The 23,428-nt window shown below is 39.3% G+C and overlaps 1 protein-coding gene across 1 annotated transcript in view; it reads left to right on the top strand.

Moving 5' to 3' along the window:
- The window catches only part of dntt (deoxynucleotidyltransferase, terminal), a 64,827-nt gene extending 42,689 nt beyond the window's left edge, over positions 1 to 22,138 (top strand). The window contains exon 11 of the mRNA XM_086093461.1: positions 21,935 to 22,138. Within this exon, the coding sequence (XP_085949587.1) occupies positions 21,935 to 22,021 (87 nt within the window). The 3' untranslated portion in view covers positions 22,022 to 22,138. The remainder of the gene's footprint in view (positions 1 to 21,934) is intronic.
- Positions 22,139 to 23,428: the final 1,290 nt, after the last annotated feature.

Raw genomic sequence — 23,428 nt, 5'->3', positions numbered from 1 at the left:
GGATTTTCCTTCATTAACTCATATTCCACTAATGCAATATTAATCAGAATACCAGAATTTTTATCAGACTATTATTTTTTTTAGGTGTGTGAGAGAGGGTGGGGGTGGGGGGGGGGGGGGCTCAGTCGAGTTCCCCTTTAATAATCATTTGATTAATACTGAAGTGTTTGAATCAAATGAAATAAGTGTAAAAAGTTGTTCTACTTTCCAAGGATGACTGTGTGGGAAGATCAAAATTGTTGCATTAACCATTCATATCACAGATTTCTTAAAATACCCTTTCAAATACGAGAAATTCTGCAGATGGCGCTGACTTTTCCAGTTCTTCCTGACAAGCATAACATTTTTTAATTTAAAAAGTGATCAGCCCGTAAAGATAGTTCCTTGTCATGCAGAAGTTCTCTGCCCCCCAGGTGGAGAGCCGAAATTAATATGAAGCTCACTGTCAAATTAGAAAATCTAGGGTGTAGAGTGCTCACAGCTCTTTCGACCCACCCCCCTGTGAGCAGTGGATGACTGGACAATAACAGGGCAATTGCACTGGGCTTTGGGGAGCAAGAGTTCCGAAGCTCCCCCCCGTTTGCAAGCTGGTGCGATGTTTGAGGATAGGAGCTGGTCATGAGAAGGATCGTAAGTGTGCAGGGGAAGGGGAGGAGACGTTTAATTTAGCGGATGGTGGCACATGGACCCTCAGGGTTTTCACATATTGTATGAAACACACACCTGCGCGTACGTTATGACAGACAAGTCAACTGTGGAAGGTGTCCTCTAAACAGTCAGTTGGCTGTTGAGGGTGCGGGGGAGCTTGAAAATTAGCCGCTGCACGTTTACACATGAACGTGTAGTTTCTCGCACATTTACGATTCACACCGACAAACCTCCCTTCCCGTCTGTTCTTATGAATTTTAATTACAATTTAATTAACAGGCAGATGAAAAGACCTGGTGTCGTTGGAGTCGCATTGTGATATACTGTTTCAAGGTCAGATGCGGCAGTTTATTCAGCGCTCAGTGCAGAATTTCAAGCCTCGGTGAGTTTCTTTGCAACAGCCACATCTGTGAAAGTATATTTTTCTGGTAACCAAGGGGAAAAGTTCCACTGTTTAAAAAATAAATAAATAAATACACAAATATAAACATAGCACACACACAACACCCTACCTGGATGTTCACAAAGTAAGTTTCACGGTTCCATTTTTTTGCAGCGCAATCGAGGGACTATTTTCCAAGAATAAATAAGAATGACAAACTTTACATTGCTGCCGTATCTCTGTTTTGAAGCCGGGTTGCGTATAATTATAGGAGCATAAACATCATCCCACACCAATTACAAGTGTGCACAAATATGCTTCTTTCTTTTTTTCATAACCTGACAGTTTCAGTCACAGGGCGTTGGGTGAAAATCCCAATTTAATTTCCATTAACATATGCAATAACGAACCCTAAAATTGTCCTGTTTGTTACCCAAATTTCGAGCTATGAATCATGGAAATTGCAGGGAACGGAATACTAAATAAGGCATGCACCCAATTCTGTTTCGTGACCTCATTATAGTGAAGCGCTAGAGGGATAGTTTATTTCTCCCGTGCCTCACATGGGTGCAAACAGCATCTTGCATTTAATTAGATACACAAAGTCATCATCATTATAGTTTCCATAGTATAATATCCATGTGAAAATGGAGTATCGCAGAAAAGAAATGCATATTTTATTTACAGTATTTTATGTAGTGTAACAAAATGTTTTGCTTTGTTTATTGTATTATATTTTTGGTCACTTTTTTCACGTTTGTAAATTGAACGAAGGATGTAGTAGTCATAGTCTCGAATAATGATCAATTTCAAGCTTATCCCTGAAGTGCATGTTGTATTTTTTTTTTTTTCTTTTTTTTTTTAAGAGCTCAGTATTGTTCATTCGGAAATGTCATCATCATTGCTCTTTTTTTTTTTTTTTAATATATATATATATATATATATACACATATATACATACATATATACATATATACATACATACATACATACCTTTTTTTTTTTTTTTGTGTGTGTGGGTGAGTATGTGTGTGTGCGTGCGTGCGTGCGTGCGTGCGTGCGTGCGTGTGTTTGTTAGCTCACCAGAAAACCTATTAGAAAAAAAAATCTCATACCGTTCACCTAAATCGAACACCAGGAGACCCGAGGGGACCGAAGAAAACCAAGGAAGGTGAAATCCAGCACCGACCAGACACCCCCCACCAGAACTCCTCCCCAGCCCAAGAAACATCCAGACCCCAACAAATCCAAAAAACATAAAGTCAGGGAGGCCTCAAGAGACCAACGGAGAGACCGAGAAAAGGAAGGAAGGACAGACGAAGCCGCGTGAGATCCGAGACACCAGCCTCCACCGATTCAATAACCTGAGGAGGAAACAGATTGTGTCTGAGTTTCGGTAGATGCTGGTGTGGTGGATCTGGCATGCATGAAAATCTCCACCAAAGAGGGGAGCCGTCGACCCCCGCCGGAACAGAGCAAGCGCAACACCTCAGGGCCCCCCAGGCCGCGGCAGCGCCAAAGGACGACCCCCGGGCCCCACCAGGGCCACCGGCCGGAGAGCAAACCCAGGAGCAGGAGCGCCCCCCGCCCCAACACGGCCCGCGCCCCCGGCCCAACGCAGCAGGACGGGGCACTGCAGGCCCACCAGGCACCCCACCGGCCCCCAACCCCCGCCCCCCACCACCCCCCGCCCCCCATCCACCCACCCCAACCCAGCCCCAGCCGCCCCCATGCCCCCAATCCCCCAGACACCCCCCCCCAGCACCCCCACACCCCGCAACCCCCACCACCGCCCCCCCCCCCCCAACAAAGCCGCCCCCCCCCCCGACCCCACCCCGACCAACCGGCAGCCCCCCAACCCCCGACCCCCAGCCCCCGGGGACCACCCGCACCCAGGCACCGGCGCCGAAGAGGGGCCGGACAGCGGAGCGGAGAGGGCAGCCGCGCCCACCCCACCCCCCGCCGTGTGGAAGGACGGAACACCGGGGGCAGAAGGGGGAGATGGGGGCACCGGAGGGCGGCCGACACCCCCGAACCCCAGGCCCAGCGGGGGAAGGCCCCGGTCGTCACCCCAGCGTTCTTTGTGAAAATTAACCCCTGTTACTGAGTCCGCCAGCTCGCGGACTGGCGAACTCTACCCCTAAACCGTGAATGTGACCCCACCCAGTGTATATACAAGTGTGTGTGTGTGGTGCATTAAAATTAGGAGCAGGTGAACCGGAGCCGATGGAAATGATATTCCCACGCTCCGATCCACCCGCCACCCAAGCATGTTGCTGAGTGTATGTGGTGCATTAAAAAAAATAGATAGGGCGGGGGGGGGGGGGGGCGGGTGGCGACACGGACAGGGGACCGCAGCACTGCTCTATACTGCGGCCCCCAACCGATGGCACCCCCACAAGCCCCCCCCCCCACCCACAAGTTGTGTGGTGTATTAAAATTGGAGGGGAGTTGTAGGGTGAAGACGGTGTTTCCACCCTACCCCACCCCCCAAAGTGTGTTATGTGCCCTATATGTCTATAAAAGTGTATTGTGCAAACCTAGTGTAGTGAGTTAAGAGGTGTGACCAGCGGGGCCCCCCCCAACCGGTGCATGTTGTATTTCAATTTACTTGTAGGCCTAATTTAATATGAATTGCAATGAGTGATGTTCACTACTAATTGTTTTCAGACCGATACCAGTAGGAGTACCAACCCTTGAGTAGTCACTGATACCAAGTACCGATACCACTAGCACTTTTCATACAGACAAATGTCCCCAAAAAAACAATGACAGGTAATTTTAAGGAAATGCATATACCTTAACTGGACATACAACAATATAGCATTTTTCCTTAAAATTTCTCACAACGGGTGGCCGATACTGGTATCGGTTGCCATCGTGTGTGCTGATACATGTTGGTACTCAGCTACAATGAATGCACCATTATCAAAGCATAAACAATATAGAGCAGAGGTTCTTTACTTGGGTTCGATTGAACCCCAAGGGTTTAGTGAGTTAGTCACGGGTTCGGCGGAGGTCAAGACACACACCCAACTCAAATGATTCACGATGATATGCCCCGCTTGGCCATCAATGGCTGCAGTTGATCACGCTACATTGTTTGGCCTATTTGTGCTGCAGGAAATTTGGTGTGCTTAGTAGTTGACTTGTGACTGTTGCAATGGTACATCATGGGATTTCTTTATTATTGTAATCCCTTCAAACTAACTGTCGAGCAAAAAAAAAGAAAGTGGTCGGACAAACGTGTGCAATAAGAATTCACTGAGGATAAGCGGTTCAGATGATGAATCAAGTCAAGTTTATTTATATAGCCCTTAATCACACAAGAAATGGATGGATGCACAGTATAATGGAACGTATGGTGTTCCACAAGGTTCAATTCTGGGGCCGTTGATGTTTTCATTGTATCTGCTGCCCCTGGTTCGAAGAAGGGTTGGGTGAATGCGCATAGCGAACTGGTGGGGTTCAGTACCTCCAACACGGTTTAAAGCCACTCGTCTAGATGTTATGTTTATTCTCCAAAATTAATTCTAAGCATGTGAAAATTTACAGGTTACAAAGCACAAATTGCACCTAAAAATGTCATCATAGCATGTGACTTCTTGTTAGTTCTGAAATTGGTTGTCATCCAATCATACAGTAATAAAAACACGAAGCCCCCCGCAGGTAAATTGCTAAAGAAGGTTTGTCAGATTTAAAGTATCATATCTCAGCTCTGCAGGATGCCTGCTGCTCATTTCTTATATAAAACATTCCAGCAGAAGCCTCATCCTCTGGCTCTAAGATAAGAATGGGAAATTACAACATTCATTTGGATTTGTAAATAGGATTAGGAAAATTGGACTGTTTCAAATGTTGCAAATGTTCAGCCTTGGAATGTGTGGTGACAAACTCAAAACAAGCAGGGAGCACACCCAGCAGCCAAATTTAGCAGCTGTTATAATTGGTGGCAGTATACTGAAGTGAGGAACTCATGTGGATGACAGAAGTGCTCGTGTGAAAGTGTTTTAAATGTTTTAGGCATCTGACAAAACGCATACTTATCTTTGTATGCCACTGACTTTGAGGTTCGACCACAGTTGACAACTAAGCACTTAAAAGAAAAGACAAACAAGGGGACAGAAAACACTATTTGGTAGGTAAGCTACTTCTTTGGCAATCTGCAAGTGTCTGCTTACTTAATATGTTTGAGCTTTTTCCCTTCCAAGAGTAATGAACACAATTTCTCAGACCACTCACAGCGCAAATTGCAGCTACTGAGCAGCTGTGCACTTTTGAAAAATTCCCATACAGACAGACGTCACTGTTGTCAAAACAATCGCTCTTCACAGGCTTACAAAACAATTGAAAACACATAAACCAGGCATGCTGCGCAGTAACAATTGTTCCTACAGAGTAGAGAGAAAATGTTGTCGCTCTCTGGTCAAATCGTTACATCTCCAAAGCCAATACTTTTCAAGAAGAAAAAAAAGTCAACCCCAATATTTTCTTTACAATAACATGTTCTAAGCAATCCCACTAGTTTAAACACAAAACAGCAGCAAAACTCAACCGTTTTTATCCATCTCAGTTTGCCACTTGTTGTCGACTGAAAATGACATCACAGTTGCTCAGGCCTCAGCTAATGACCAATCACGGCTTAGCTTGCGGAACGTCACATGACCAAACTCAGAAAACAGGTGAGCCGTGATCGGTCGTTACTTGAACATGGATGTCATTATCAGTGCACAGCAAGTGGCAAAATGGCCGCCTACTGAGATGGATAAAAACATTCAAATTCATTCAAATTCCACAAATATTATATTCCACAATATTTATCCGAATGCCATGTTTAGACTAGTGGGGGCATAGAAAGTTGGTATTATAGCTCATTTTGCAATCATATGCAAATCCCCAAAGTTGTAGTTAATTGCTAATTGAACGCTATATCGCTAAATAATTGCTAAATAATTGCTAAATAATCGCTAAATAAAAAATAAATGAGTTACAAATATAAAATTACTAATCACTTACTTAATTAGGCTATCATTAATTAGAATAGTACGTCATCTCTGCCCTTCCTATTTGGCAGATTTTCATATATCTTGGGTGCATCTGGAACATACCTTCCACAATTAATAGGGCTTCACTGTAATGCAATTATGCTGCACACATTACATTTTATTTATGAAGTGCTTTTTGGGATACAAAAAAGGCACTTTACATAGGTTAAGGCTCTGTTACCCCAAACTTGATGCTTGAACCTAATCGGTACAGTTTTTCCCAAACTCTGCAGAAGATAGCCCAGGCCAAGATTTGAACCCACCGTCTCCTAAAACAGTCTTGTGTAAATGGGCTGACAGATGAATATAATTGCTCAGGTTCTTTTTGTTGTTGTTGTTGTTGTTCTTTTTTTCTTTTTTCTTTTTTCCTCCCCAATTACAAGTTTGATTGTCAATTGTGCCTGCTCAATGGAAAACATTTGTATGTGCAATACTGAATGAATGGCAAACTGAATCAGCACCCTTGGACAGAAAACCAGCAGGAAAAGGAAGTTAGACCAATAATCAATATGAACTACTCACAACAATCACCTGACAGAATTCCCACTGCGTTAGTCACTTGATAAAGAATGAAAGAGTATTTCACAATTCTTCATTTGAAAGATAATGTTGCATACCATTAGAAATGGTGGAATTTATTTGTTTATTTTATTTATTTTTCTGGAAGTTGGAAAAGACAATGTGTCACAAACAATTGTAGTGCCGAGAGAAAAATTATAATAGATAATATGAACTGCACTGTTTTTGGAGATATAAGTTTCGTTGATGTCACACGTCTTTGCGACAGGCTTCCGTTTCTTTTTTAAATTATTCTTATTAAAACGAAAAAAAGATGGGAGCTGTTGCTCAGAATCTCTTTATTGTGTTATTTGCGTTTGAGCACTTTGCGTGCTTTGTCCCACAGTTGCCCCAGAAACTGTGAGTAGAATATACTTTAAGAGCATAATAATGGATGTAATGTAAATTTAGCCAAGTAAATAATTTTATCTAATGGGTTATGCAGTGACAGAGTGTGTGCTGTGATGTTTGCTGCAGTAATGCACAATTTCAAGATTGCTATGACATTTACTTTACTGTATGTGTGTTCTGATTTTTTTTAGAGACTGGCTTTTGACAGTCAATGCTAGTATGTTAGTTCCAAAATTAGTTATGCCTGTCCATACTGTTTATAAGACACCAGTTGCATGTAATAGTTGCATGGAACATAAGTGTTTTTTAATTCCTTGGTCAGTTTGTTGACACATTCCTTATTCATATGTGCAAATGTATGATGAGCACTTCTATGTCCTCCCTCCCCTTGAGGAGTACAGGCTTGTTCACCTTAACCAGCCAACCAGTGACACTTATGACGGGAGAACAAAAATATGGACTTTTCATTTCAAGATACAGCCACTGCATGCATTGTTGCACATCGAGGCCACAGAAACAATTAAGGCACTTTAATGGGGATTACTGGAGAATGTGAAAGAGGGAAACTGTATAAATGGATTGGCGGAAAGTCATTTGTAAGAATAGAGAAAACCACAACCAGTAAAACTGCTACTATATAATTAATTACTTTTTGCAAATCTGAGATAATTCACATGCAGTGTTTGTGTCATGCACATTGGTGGAAACATTCTTGACCCTTTCACAACTTCTGATTTTAAAAGACTGGTTGGATGCCCCCTTTACAGCCTCTTGGGAAACCTTTTCCAACATTGAACACATCCCAGCTGTTGAATAGGAAGGCCTATTGGTTTCTTTAAAAGTTTGGAAAATAATTAATGTTGTAGCTCCATTTCTACATGCTGCGTCCTGATTGTCAAGCTGTGATTGTTGCTAAGCGACAAGATTCAGGCTTTGCTGGACTCTCATTTTAGTAACACTCAAGCATTTGGCAATACCTGACTTTCATTGACTGCAGGCTTAGCGGACAGGTCCCTAAATTGTGGCACCCAATGTGTTTAACGTCTCAAACTTGCTTGTCGGATTGGCAACATATTTGAGGTCAGTTGCCATCAAACATATTTTTTCATAAATTGTGTTTGAACAGCTGTTGTATGACGTTAAGATGGGCAATTATGTGTGTGGAATTGGGTGACTTCATGTACACTTTCAGGATGATGACTGTGTGACCATTATTTCATGCCTTCGCTATTACCAATCCAACCTCCTCTCGACCAAACTCTTATCCATCCGCAAAAAAAGAGAAATTATAGTTTGTATTGAGGCAGTAAAATAGAATTAAATAGCTGGCTATTATACCAACAAGCTGCATTCTTCTCGTCTGAACATACTAGATAGAATGAAAGGTGCGCATATAATGAGAGAGGTGAAGCAGCATTGCAGGATGAATCTGAATCAAGTTGAGCTCTCATAATAGAAGCAAAATGTGATCCATTATTGATGAAGTGAAAGGCAGAAGGTTTCAGGACTGTCTGCTGCCGGACCATGTTTGCCTTGTCGTATAGCATTAATTGACACTGAGCTGGCGGTGGCACAGTCACGCATCCACTCGGGGCTCCTGTTTCAGTTTGGCCCATGCATGATTTATTTAGAGGAACACTCGAATGAACAATCACCGGGCTGGTTCAAGCTGATCTTGCGGTCACTGTGCAGCCTTTGTGTGATTTGACTCTACATTACCAGGAAAGTGAGCAGACAGTATGTCTTGCTAAGAGGAGTGCTGACCTCACTCATGTTGTGACCTCAGACTTTATATTGTGACCTTACGGCTCAAGTTGTGAATGAATATGACAAAAAGTATTCCTGGAATAAATGCACCCACTTGTTAGCATGTGCACTTTCTCACTCAAAATGTTGCTTTTTCTATGTGCGACAAGGCACTGCTGTCTGCCAATTCCTTTCTCTCGAGCTGTGGGAATGTTGACATAAACATGCTCATCCTGGCAGTTAGTTATCTCGTATTGTATGTTTTCATAACCTGACTTTTTTTTCTGTATCTGCGCTGTAGAAAATGACTGTAAAGGCTTTCTATCCTATTTTATTCACTCTTTCTGTGCCGCACTTTGTTAAAGTTGTGGTTGATTTGTGGTCTATAAACACATTCTACTTGAGCATCTCAAAAATCTGTGCAGTCTGTGTACACACGGACCTGCTTGCAAAGTAAAACTGCAAATGAATCATTAAATCACATTTAAAATGCTTTGATCACTTTGCCCACATTTGGATCACTGGTAGTAAACAAGTAGTAAATTCAGTAATTTACTGAAAACTTGATGCCATTCTAGCAGACAACGAGTTTATCAAGTGTTTGATGCTCTCATTGTTATTGCTATACGTTCACCTAGCAACCAGAATTTAACATGCAGTTACATCTCAACAAAATTACCTCCAGAGCCCAATTTTGAGGTATTGATGGGGAAACGGAGCATAAATTGTAAAGTTTGATAAATATCTGCTGCTCCCATTTTTGTTTCTAGTTTTGTATTTGCCAAAATAATTCCGCTGGTTAATTTTAATGCTCGTCGCCATGTTTAGGGCGTATGCGACGTCACAACGCTGACAGGCTGTCACTCGCACCTATTAGTTACTATTAAGTGTCACGTTGCTTCCTTATGGATGTAGACTCGGATATGTATTTATTTATTTTTAAAGATGGAAAGTAACAAAGTACAAATACTTCGTTACTGTGCTTGAGTAATTTTTTCCATTGCTTTGTACTTTCCTGAGTATTTATTTTTTAGACTACTTTTTACTTTTATCCGTTACATTTTAGCATGAGCACCTGTGCTTTTTACTCGATACATTTTCAAAACAAGGTTGTTACTTTTGGTTTTGCATGAAAACAATTAAAATACTTGGAAGAAAAAAAGCCACCGTCAATGCCTCCTGACTAAGCCAATCATATGAAGCGTTTTTTGCTCAATTAATTAATATCTTTCAAATTGACATAAGAGGAAACATCTGGTAAAAATAATTATTGCTTCTACTCATCAAGTACATTTCAGAGCCTGTACTTTGTTTTACTTTTACTTGAGTATTTCATTGAGTGAGTACTTTTACTTTTACCAAAGTTGTTTTTTACACAAGTACAGTATTGTACTTTTACTTAACTAAATAATCTCAGTACTTCTCATCTCTGTTTATGTAAACAGAAAGTATATACCGGTAACCTGACCTGATAGACGGGCTTCCGCCTTGCTTACACCTTTTCTGTCTCACCTCGCTCATCAGCAAACAGGCGTCGCCAGTCACATATTGATGGATCTTCCGTGAGAGTTGCAAGAATAACTCAGATTTACCCCCAAAAAAATACACTTTTGGATGTATTTTTTTCTTGATAAACTATATTTTTTCTCCTTCTGATCACCACGGTTACATACACTTTAAATGTATTTACATTCATTCTTATGACACAAAAGTGTTTCACAGCTGTTATTTCATCAAAATGGCCCGCAAAGTTAAACAGATAGGAAGGCTGGCAGAAATCAGATCAACAAATATAGAAAAGAAATTCCTCCAAAATACAATCAGAATGCTTTTGAGACAAGTTTATGTATTCATGAATTGGAACTAGCAGCGGATCTGAGGTCTGTCATCCTATACCTGCATGTTGTATTCGACAAAACAACAAATGTATACCTCCCTTATCTAAGTGTTTCCGTAAAGTTAATCATTTGAAATGAATCAGCTTGAAAAACGTGTCTTTTACTGACATCCTCGCCACATCATGTTGATTATTTCAAATGAGATTTCTCTTTGCTCATTTTAAAACGAGTCTCCTCCAAGTTACTGCCCCTAACTATTGTGATGAGATGGAAAAGAGGCTGAGCAAATTCGCCACCAAAATTCGCTCCCACAAAAAGCTTCTTCCCAAGGGACTCTTAAACAAATGATAGTCTAAATTAAATTGTTATGAGAGGGACTTTAACATTTTGTTGAAATGATCTCAGACTGAAATAACAATTTTCTCTTGTAAAAAAATAAAATAAAAAAATCTTAATATAGTAGATGAAGAGGATTTGCTGAACTTGCTCCTATCAGAAGCATCCAGAGATTAAGAAGTGCGGAACGACCCTGCTTAACTACTCATATCAGTTGGCTTAAGAGTTTTCTCGCTTCCAACTCACAGCCTGAATTCTTAACCTCCATATAAAGAATACCCATAATGGTCTTGAAAGCGCCTGCTCCCTGCTCAACAAACCAGTTAATTATTCATGAGTCTTGGTGCAAGAGAGAAAGTTAATTTTCTGCTATCATTAGAGGGGTGTTCTGTGTGGCTCAAAATGGAGGAGGAGACGATATACTGTACAACTGCAAGCTCAGTTGTCAACCTTTTAAACACTTGAGTTGTTTGCTGTCGAAACAACAGCTTACCTGCCAATAATGATTAATTAACACATTTAAGGCAATATAATCAACAATTGCACACGTTTGTTGTACAGTGCACAACTGTAATAACCTGGCAACATCGTTGGTAAGGATCTACTTTTTAGTAATAGCAACACAAGTGATGATGATGATGATGATGATGATGAAGGTGATGAATGATGATGATGATGACGATGATAGTGGCTGAAAAAGTTCAATAAACAGAACGAGAGAAGCAAGTCTTGCTATCGCTATAGTAAAATCCACAACTTGTTCGTGAGACGTCCACCTCCATGTTCAAGTACTTCCGAGTCCGCTGAGGCTGGAAAACAGGTGCAGTGACCGAAGACAGTGACAGCTAGGGAACATTTGCAATAGGAAGCTGAAGAAATGCTCAAATCTAGTTCTAAGCAGCGAGTTCATAAATAGACACTCCTGTCCTCGCTATGACCTCTTTGTTTTTAAAAGCTTCTGGTCCAATGCTTCAAACCTTTTACCACAATGCCAGCTCAAAAAACACTTGACATAAACATTATAACCAATATTAAATTACAGTAGACGTTTTTTTTTTTAAATCAAAATCAAGGTAGAGGTTTTATTGCTAAAATGTATATCAAATATTATTGTATATCACTGTAACTTTATGCACAATTGGAACACACTGCGCCTAAAAATGGAAAATATATTTTAAAAATCTCAACTTGGTGATTACCTAAAAATTTAAAATTGTACAGATTTTTTGGGAAAACTACAGTATTTCTAAATGGTTAAATACAAATGTGTTGTACTTAAAGCGGAAGTCATCAACCCCCAAACCCCCCCAAAAAACAAAAAAAAATATGTTCTATGCAGCCAGACTGCGGTATTCTGGTTAATAATGCCTTAGTGGAATATGAGTTTGACATCACAGTTGCTCAGGTCTCAGTAACCAATCACAGCTCAGCTTCAAAAAACAAGTGAGCTGTGATTGGTTGTTGCCTGAGCCCTGAGCAACTGTGATGTCATCTTCTGTCGACAGCAAATGGCAAAATGGCTGCTCCATAAAATGGAAAAAAACCCCGGCTGGATTTTGCTTGAAAACTCATATTCCACAAATGTAGTGTTAATCAGAATGGCATGTTTAGACTAGTGACGTTACATATAACATATTATTGTCAAGTAATGTTTAAGGTTGACTTCCCCTTTAAAAGGTAAATACAACTACACTTACAAGTATTGCATTAAAAAGAAAAAAAATGAACATTTGAACATTTAATTCAGTGATTCTTTCACATACCACCAGAAGACGGGTGTCAAACTCAAGGCTCGGGGGCCAGATTTGGCTCCCGCTACACTTTAAGTGGTCCTCTCAAGCAATTAAAGTGGGCTTCATGTTTCTTACTAAGTAGGTTTGTTCTTTTTATTACAATTCTTTTTTCTTTTCTTTTTTTTTTTTTACATATATTACAAGCATTTTCTCACCAAACTCCTTAACATGAAGTGAACAACAGCTGTAAACTTAATAGTGTCACAATTTCCTATGAGTCATAAGCCCATAAGTCTGTGGCCCAAAATTTGGTGCTTTGCCAATCACATTTCAAACATCACATTTCAAAACAGAATAGTTTTTGGGGGAAGCATATATACTGTAGCAATAAATGCTCATTCATTTCAGGCATCATAAAATGCTAATAATGCATCACAAACTTCCAATGTTTCCTTCCAGTATTCATGGTTCTGAAAACATCAGGCTTTTTTCACTTCTCTCATTGTTATAAATGGCCATTACATTGGGGCATCCAAACCCACTAAACAATTTTCATTTGCAAACGTTTGCTCCTCACAGGCGCAGAGAGCAATAACATTTGCATATGTTGAGTTGGGTCGCGATGTTTCTGATGAGGAATTCATTATTTACTGGACCTCTGCCTGCTTTACAGCCTGATTAGTAAGCCGGGAAAGGTTGGATAATGACAACAACACTAAATCCAATATGGAGGTTTTATAAGCAGCCATGTTTTATGACTCTTCTCCTAATTGCTGGTGTGATTAGTGAGGTGCATGTGCCCTTCTGGTTTGTGTCTCTGGTGTTTGACCTGAGGTCCTGCCGAGTGGAGGACGAGAAGAGCGTATGTGTGGCTGATTGTTGTAGAAGGCGGACACGTGCCTTGTCGACAACCCACTTTCTCTTCCTCTGACAGCCTTTTTTTTTCTGCTGCCATCCAGACAAATTCACTTTTTAAGTAATCACTGTTGTTGTTTTTTTTACCCATGAAGAATCAATATTAACAATTGTGCAATAAACAACAAAATATTATCTGGTTTAAGTTGCAATAATGCCCTTTTATCAAACTTCTATGAATCAGTCTTAAATGACCTTAGATTCGGTTAAATTGAGGATTTTAAGGTGTTAAAATGGAAATTTTCATGAAATATTTTATGCAGAAGTAATGATATGTTGAGTGTTTCATGTACCAAACTAAAAATATTGTTAACATGTTGTTCTGTGCCAGTAAAAATTATCAATATTATTATCTTTATAAAGGCAGAATATTGGCTATTACGCTTGCACTGATATCATTATATTGTGCAAGTGGCCATATTGCAGTGTAGTCGGTCTGCAGTCTATCCATCCATCCAGAATCGCATGACCTATGTAAAACATCATAAATCATACATAATCTTCTCTTGTCACAATGCCATAATTTACTGCATAACTAGATTACCACAAAGTAGCACACAGAACACCACCAAGCTTAATAAAATCATACAGCTGTACAGTATATTTGAGTTTTTTAACCATCAGTTTGTTTGTTAGCAGGCTATTTGATAGTTCATGGACAAATAGCCTATAGGTGTCTTGTGATACTTTGTGATTCTGGGGTTGGAAGGTTCTGTTGATTTTTGAAACGGAGAGCTACTTCTTGTGTACTGATTAATGGAAATAATAATACACTTCTGGAAGAAAAAAAAACACACGCTCAAATTGTTTGTGGGAAATCATCGAAGGTTGGTGCTATTGTGGCTCCTTATCTTACTAATGAGCATTCTTTTTTTTTTTTTTAAGAAAAGGCTTACTCAACCTACTATAGGAATTTACAGATTTATATATTTTTTTGTGAAAAAATTATATAAATCCTCTAACCCTAAATACTTAGATTATAGAATGTCCGCACCAAAACATTACTGTACATTCAGTTAAGTGTATGATATCTATGATTATGGCTTTGGTTGTAGTGCAACATAATTTTTAGGGGAGATTTGGCATTTGGACACACATAGATCGCATTTTGCATGAGTGCATTTGCATGACACACTTTATTGTGGGTTGCAAAGAATAATCTCAGCAACTTAGTAACAGGAGCAACTACATTCTATTTAATTTATGAATTAATCTTTTTTTTTTTTTTTTTGCCTGAGATGAAATTCTCTTCATGAAAGACATGTCAACGGAAAGAGGCACTTTATTACCAGGATCAATAGCACCATTCTTTCTAGAAAACATCAGGTGCCCTAATTTTTGCATTAAAAAATCAATACAATGCATTAATTGTGTTTTGGATCAAGGTTTCACAATTTGCTCACTGCAACCAAACCAATTCATTCGTCTGAAACCATTGGCTACAATTAATTAGGCTTTACGTGTTAGTTCAAAAAGTCCATGCTAAGCACACGTTCACAGTAGTAAGCTCAATCTTTAACAATGTTTAATGAGCCCCAGTACAGTTTTCCGTCAATGTAATTTAGCTCCACTGCATGAAAGTACTGAGATTCCTAACTTGAAGCACAGAGACACACCTGAACCACAAAAGACTAAAAGTCTTTCCATATTAGTCGAAAAGCGTCTTGACTAGAGCTGCGAAGGCAAACGATTAACAAATTTTCTTCTGTAGACATTGTCAGGTCATTGGAGGATGTTACACTTCTAAGGCTCAGTTTGGCCTGAAAATGTCTCCTGGAAGACATCTATTAGTGTTTAAAAAGATGCACCTTTTAACAGCACGCAGACCTTGTAAAATATATTCCGTGGTATTCAGGTCACTTTTTGATTTCATATTTCACCATACATCCTGCAGTTTGTCCCAAATTGTAGAAAGCAATTGTTCTGCTTTGTCACAGCCCTCATTTGTGCCCTGACATAGAAAGTCTAGAATCACAGTTGAGGTTGCCATACCAACACGTGGTAGAAAAATGTGTCAGTCTCAGTAAACATGAATCAATTGTGTATTGTATTTTCAGTTTTGACCAGAGGTGTCAAATCCAGGTCCTGCGCTGTAAAATGTAAATGTATATCTTAAAACAAAAAGTGACCTTAACTCATTGTAGCTTCCTCCAATGGAACTCACACTTGTTTATGGCTGGTGCGAATGTTTGGCGGTAGGAGCACACTGCCAGCCTGCCATAGGGCAGCAGTGGCTATCCACCACCAGTGTGTGAATACGTGAGTATTTTGAGTGTGCTACAGAAAAGCTATTTATTAATCTGACGCGTTCTTATTGTTTACAAGTACTATTTAATTAATAACTCACAAGTTTAAATTGACCAAATTGACATTTTATAGTGAGCCTAGCTAACTAACAAATTTGAGTTACCTTCACTCAGAAAATGTAATTTCCCATCGCTACTGCCACCTGTGGACGAACAATGGAACTGAGCAAAAAAAAAGAATGTCGTCAAGCCCCTGGCTATGAGTTTCCGTACGAGTGCAATTTCTGAATGCATCCTTAGGATCGATAATTAATGAGCATAGTCCATACCTAATTGATAGGGGTGTGCCAAAAAATAGATTCTCATAAGAATCACGATTCTCATTTAGTACGATTCAGAATCAATTATAAATGTCCCAAAATCGATTTTATTTAAATTATTTTATATTGTCTTGCCTTTGTGTGTGCCTTTTATTGGGAGCGCTGTTCATGTTGTACCCGGTTTAGCCACTGAGGGGCAGTGTGTTTCCACGCGGTCTAATACACTGTTAAGTTGTAGCCACATTAGAGAGTAGAAGGAAAAAGTCACGATCAAGTTATTCCAGTAAAGGTTTTTTTTTTTTAGCATTAGCGAGTCAGACTGGAGTAGATCATTACAATTCCTTGCACATCTATAGATTGAAGCAAAAATCATTGTCAATCAAATCATTTTAAATGAAAAATCTTTCTTAATCGAAAATCAATTCTGAATCAAATCGCAGGCCCAAAAATCGGAATCGAATCGAATCATGAGACATTCAAAGATTCCCACCCCTACTAATTGATACTCGTGAAAGTATAAATAATACCACAACTACTTCAATGTCTGAAAGTTGTGCTGATGAACTTTCCAGTTTTTCCCTTGGTCTTTTTTTCTGTCCTTCTTTGATGTGTCTGCGGTCTGTCCGGGCTTGGGCAGGCAGCCATGTCCATCTGCCCCATCCATCAAGCTATGGGCCGGGTGGCACACAGAGGATGACGGCTAACAGAGAAGAGGCAGATGTTTTGCAGGGACTCGTATGTGTTCACACCCACGAGGGACGTCATTATGGGGAGGACAGAGAAACATGTAGCTGATTAGCAGCTTATTAAGTCAAGGACACTGACTCATGGTAACAGTGCTTTCATTTTGGTCAGGAATGTTGACGGGTTGCTAATGGTTGTTGCTAATGCAGCAGCAAGGACTACATATGCACTCCAATATACACATATTGGAATAGTGAGGCCAGTTCTGTTATTTTTGCTGTAGATGCTAACATTTGAGCTTGACTTGTCACAGATATTGTTTCCTTAATTAGGCGAACATACTTTCTAACTGCTATTACCCCTGCTAAGGGGTACAATGTTACAGTTTTCCCGGATTTCCACAAAAACACATTTTTCAATGTTATCAACTTTTTTTTCTGATGCAAAGCATTATGCGGGTGGTGGTGTGAAAATTGGTGCTGATAACAATTAGAGCTGACCTTGATTGAGGTCTTTGCTTGGCTGAGTACCAATCTAGTAACTCTACATCACCTCTCAGTCAGATATTTTAAAATGAACAGCTGCTCTGTGTTTTGAACTCCCTCTTTGACGCACCAGCAGGAATAAACAATATTTTTGCATTATCAAGGGCAGTCTTCCTGCGAATGGCCAAAGTCCAAGGTACATAAGACACACTGGTTGTGCTAAGTAAATAAATAAGAACCTCGCGAAGGTATGTGAGGTTTTTGGGAATCGAGGAAAGTGAAAAGTGCACCAAAGAAAGGACCTGAGTCCTGATCCGCGATAATGGCTGAATTTGTAATGTTGGAAATCTCATCTCTGTTTTCCCCTATAGCAGGATGCCCTCAATTGTCCTGGCTTCCCTCTGAACAATTGGCCCTGCCATGTATTGTAGTAGAAGTGGATTTACTGCAAATCACATCAGTCGTGTCAAGTACTTTTTCATGTTTTCTCCCACTCCTCCATACAGCTTCAGCCTGTTATCACCTACGAGTTCAGTATTGTGTGCCGCATCATAAATTACAATGATATGTCTGCATGTTATTTGATTTGAGTTGTTAGAGCAATAAATGGGCCTGAGGTTATGAGCAAAGCAAAAACTAAAGGCTGTGTGCTCCACTTAATGTGTCTCAATATGATTTCACTGTAATATAAATGATCCATTCCACAAGTTTTTTTTCTCTCCTCAAAACAAACAACCAAACATTATTCCTCTAAATATTCTGTGTGCATGAGGTGCATATAAACAGCAAATTGTTATCAAGTGACAGAGTAAACTGCAATGAATTTATATTACAGCTAAGGTCTTATTTTTCTGATTATGGCCACACCTTTTACAGCTGCCCCAAAAAAATAATAACATGAAAAAAAGAATCATCCAAGTCTCTCAGGACGGGAAACGTAGGAAGTCAGATCACTATGAAAGAAGAAGCACCCTTTGAATTTGTGTGATACATTTTTCATCAATGCAATCACACCTTCAGACATCACACGCAATCTTACAAAGCACTGAAAGATCCTGTCGGAATGTCTGATCTTGATTATGGGCAAAAATGTAAGCGGGAAACACATTTAAAATAACAGTTGTCACACTTTGGGTCATATTGCGTTTTCAAACTTTTTATTTTTATTATTATTATTATTATTCAGGAACAGAAAAGTCTCTGACTTGATTAGGGATGAAATATGACAATTAATGTAAAACACAAACAAGCCACATAGTTTTCTCAGTTTATATTGTATTTTATGTTTAAATTTTTTTTGTGCAACAGCACAGTATTGAGTTTAGCAATGTACTGTATTTCTTTAAACAGCTTTAGATTCAGTAAAATGCATGGCAAGACTTGACACCTTTAATTATATAGCACATTTTATACACAAGGGAACTCAATATGCTTTACATAATTAAAAGTACATGTAAAATCAAAGCACAGAAAAGAAAGCCAAATAAAATGACTAAAAAACTATACTGTGCAAGAAAAATAATTATTTTTAAGTCTTTTGAAATGTGATTTAGAAAACCTCAATCATTTAAAAGCATTAACACTTTGCTGACTTAACTTCTGTTGGTAGCTTACTCCATTTATTTGCTAAATGCTGCTTCACCATGTTTGCTTTAAAAGCTGTTTTTTTTCCTTCCATTAGCATTATTTTCATGTGTTCAGGACCCACATTATTTTTTTATATTGTGTTATTTTCAGTTTATACCCTTTGGCTTCACTATTTTACATTTGATACTGTATGCACATAAAATAATCAAAGGTGGGCGCGTCAATTAATTTTGAACGTCCATCATTTGTCATTCGTCAACAGTTTGGCTAACCTTCCACCATCGTCAATTCGTCAGTATTTCAAGCCGTATCGCATTGTAATCGTCAATCCGTCATTCGTCATCAAAATGGGCGCCCGTCAATGCTTCCGTCTTTCGTCATCCAACAAAATGGGCATTACATCATTGAAGGATTGACGATTACAGGATGGACAAAATCCCACTTCTGGAAATGTGTCGTCCGTCAATTTTTCGTCACGTTCCCATCATCAAGTTAATCAACAACAAACGGGGCGTCCATCATTGATGGATTGACAGACCTTAAATTAATATTGATGGAATGCCCACCTCTGCAAATAATTTATGTTCAATTCTTGTATTTATGTATTGAATCTGAAATTAACGTCAATGACCAAAGCTTGTCTAAGGTCTTTTATTCTTGCCAAATACTTTGCGGCAAACAAAACACTGCATTAAGTTGGGTCTGGCTCAAAATTGTAGTTGCAGGGTATTGTATAACATCGCGAGTTGCTTTATGCCCACTTTAAATGCCTTGTTGGCAGATATGTATCTTAGTAATCAGGCATTGTAAAGTCTACGTCAATTTATACATTTTTATTTTACAATAACAGAGAACAAGCAAGAGCTAGCTTCCCACTTCGCAGAGTCTACAAGGGGTGAGCCCAGCCACTCTGCAGAGGGAACTCATTTGTAACTCATGTATCCACAGTCTTGTTCTTCATACTTGCAACCTTAGCTGAGGGTGGATCAATATTGTCCAGTAAATTAAGAGCTTTGTCTTTTAGGGCCCCCTGCAAAAGATATGTCTGTTGGTTTTGCCTTCCATTTTCTGTTAGTTGGAAATACATTTAGAGGTACTCCTCCTTTTGAGGTACAACTTCAACCCAGAGGCTACAAGGTACCCTTTACTTGGATTTGGAGGTGCTGATTCTCATCCCCAGAGCTTCACACTCATCTGTGAACCATTATCAGCAAATGTGCGACATCTTGATGAAAATATCAGTGCCACGTAATTGGCAAATTTCAGAAACTTGATCCTCAGGCCACCAAATTGGATTTTTTTTTTTACACCATAAATTAACCTACAATTGGTCCATGAAGGCAGCAGACAGAATCAGTGAAAAAGTGTGATTGGTGGAACCCAACGTCCATGAGGAAGGGGTTCAATTTGAATGATTTAAATTAAAGTATCAATGACTATGTAATAGGAAACACAGCTTTTTTAAAACATGTATAACCCTTATGCCCTTCTCAAATGCATTACCCTATGGACGACTTTCTGGCACAAAATGTACGCATACAAAAAAAAAAACAATACATACCTAAAAAAATATATATTAAAACAACTTCATACATTGTCGAATCATTCAAGCAATCTTTTGAGGGATTTACTATTATTATTATTATTATTATTATTAGTAGTAGTATTATCTTTGTAGGTGGAATTCTGTCCCTGTCTTGCTTGATGTACAACTTGACTTGCTCAACAGTCGAGGGTCTCCGTTGTTGTGTTTTGCTCATCTTAATGCACCACATATTTTCAATGGGAGACAGGTCTGGACTGCTGGCAGGCTATTCTCGGACTTCCCTGAATATATTAAATACTCACATCTCCTTGCCTCATGGCCAACCTGTCCTTTGCATTATCTTTAACAAGCTAATACGGTGGACTTTCATTTCTCTCTTGGCTGACAACTTGTTGTTCCCATTTACTGTATGTCTGCCTCCAGCTGACAGCTTTGCTTCCCGTTCTTTTGGCTTTTCCTCCCATCCTTTTTGCACATGTCAGGTCCAGTTTAGCACTTGAAGGCAGGATGTGTCAAAATCACAGCTCATTCTCTCTCCAGGCAGTCCCGCTCCCAAGGTGAGTCAGAGCTCGTCAGCGCTCTTATGGAGACATAACCCCTTATCACATGGCATGGTAGACAGCCAGCTGTTAATAACCTAGTCGTGTTTTGTCAGGGAAAGTGCTCATCTCATCTGCAGTAGCACAAGTACTTACAACAAAGTGTGGGGAGAAAGAAAAGACGATGCAAGGTGCAAATTAGGTAAATGTTCTAAGTGACAAGCTGGAACTATGACACAACATCAACAAAATTATATATATATATATATATATATATATATATATATATATATATATATATATATATATATATATATATAAATAAACTGATATTTACATTATAGTATGGAGACAGAGAAGAAAAGAGCAGAAAAGAGTCTTCCCCAAACCAAGGAAGAATGTTGTCCAAAGTGTTAAAACCTCTATAATCAAACCAAATGCATTCTGTTGACAAAATACCACAACCAAATCCATTAATTCTGACCACACTAAGCTCTGGTGTGATAAGCCGATGTCCCGTCTCTCTCGCATGACGTCATGCCTAAACCGGCCCACTGGCTGGTTCTATCCAGCCAACAGGATAGCTATGAAAGTGAAAAATGATGCCAGTGACCCTGCAGCTATACGACGTGTTAGGTGAGCTACAATTTCCAACTGTGAGCCCATGAATGTGGATAAAGCCGAGTCCTGAATCCTTGTAATTAAGAGGAGCCTGTGTGGGGCAGAGCAGTAAAGTTTGTTGTTATTTTGGCATGGTTGTGGTTATGGGTTGTAGGCATGAACCAGTTTCATTAAGTAATTTTAGTGTTAAATACTGCCAAAAATGAAACAGGCACTGAGGAAAAAAAATACACACAAATAATGAAGGAATCCCAAATATTACGTGCCCTTCTTCGTCTTTGTGTGTCTGGTTTTACAAATTTCCGTGCATTTCTGCCCATGCCACTGACTTTGTAATTTGTGTCTCCTTGGTAGAGAGAGTTCCTGACAGCAAGGAGCGAGGAGGACATATTTACTCATCTGGGTCTTGAGTACATTGATCCTCGGCAGAGAAATGCGTAGGCATCCATTCCCTCTTGGATCTGTGACACTCGACATCTCCGTTTGTCCCATCGTCTTTCAAGTCTCACTTTTGATTTCTATACAGTTGTTTATTGATGATCCTTTTTCTTGTTTTTGGATTAAATGCGTGTCCGGGATTCATAATGTTGCTCATTCGCTGTTATCAGAAAGTGAATAAACATTCCCCTTCATTCACAGTTTGCTTGTTTCTTAAGTGTTGGAATGACATATGCAATACAAAGGCGATTGCGTGTCTTCGAGGGAGACTGAAGGAAGCACAGAGGGAAGCAGAAAGAGAAAGCGAAGTCAGGGGAGACAGGAAACAATGAAAAAGAGGGGTGAGGGCTTGTCGAGAAAAATGTTGCAATCACTCTCTCGGGAGGAAAGTGCTCAGCGTGAAGCAGAAGAAGGTCTTGTGGGAATTGAGTGGCGGGTAATGAGCTTCAGATAAAGAGCCTTCTGTGTCGCCATTTAGCCTCCATTTTAGTCCGCGTCCACTGCAGATCATTTTGCTGCCATTCCATTATCCAAAGACTTGCGCCTCTCTTTAGCCAATGAAACGTCTCAATCGCAATCATCTCCAATGGTCATCCGGAACGAATGTAGATGTGAGGTAGTTGAACTGATTAACCACATTGATGGATCTTTGAAAAGCAAGAGTGGTTTCTGTTTGTATTACACTAATTATTCCTTTAATTTCCCTCTGGTTTAAAGAACTATCTCTATCTATCTATCTATCTATCTATCTATCTATCTATCTATCTATCTATCTATCTATCTATCTATCTATCTATCTATCTATCTATCTATCTATCTATCTATCTATCTATCTATCTATCTATCTATCTATCTATCTATCTATCTATCTATCTGTCACATACTTTTGTGTTGTCATTTCATGTAATAAATTTTGATTAATCACTCAAATGTCTTAATTAGAATATTCATCTATTTAATGTTGGGTGTTTTTTCACTTCAGTTTTATATTTATGGCAAAGAGGTAGAGCAACACTACAGTCATGTATTGTCTAGGCCGGGGCTCTAAAAAGAAATACCAGTACATTTAGTGACATTTTGAAAAGCCGATGTACAGTATATTTTAAAATAAATTCCACAGAGTCCCAGAGTAACTTTGCAAGAAATAACAATTGTTACAATATGCAAATAGCCAACGGCATGCCCTTATGTGCTCATATAAGTGCTGCGAATGCCTTGTGGCCAATGCTAACTGGCGAATATGGCTAACAGCGTACGACATGATTCAAGCACAGAACATGTACTTCAAATAAAAAATTTCAATTTAACCTTACATAACTATGCCATTAATATTATTACTATTATTATTTATGATCTCTAGGTACCGGTAAACGTCTGTAAAATATGTTTTTTTTTAACTGAAAAACCTTT

This window comes from Leptonotus elevatus, chromosome 13, assembly GCF_054856555.1.
Source record: "Leptonotus elevatus isolate MCC_2025b chromosome 13, RoL_Lele_1.0, whole genome shotgun sequence".
NCBI classification, from domain to species: domain Eukaryota; kingdom Metazoa; phylum Chordata; class Actinopteri; order Syngnathiformes; family Syngnathidae; genus Leptonotus; species Leptonotus elevatus.
The sequence above is the reverse complement of the archived record's forward strand: the minus strand, read 5'-3'. Positions and strand labels throughout refer to the sequence as shown.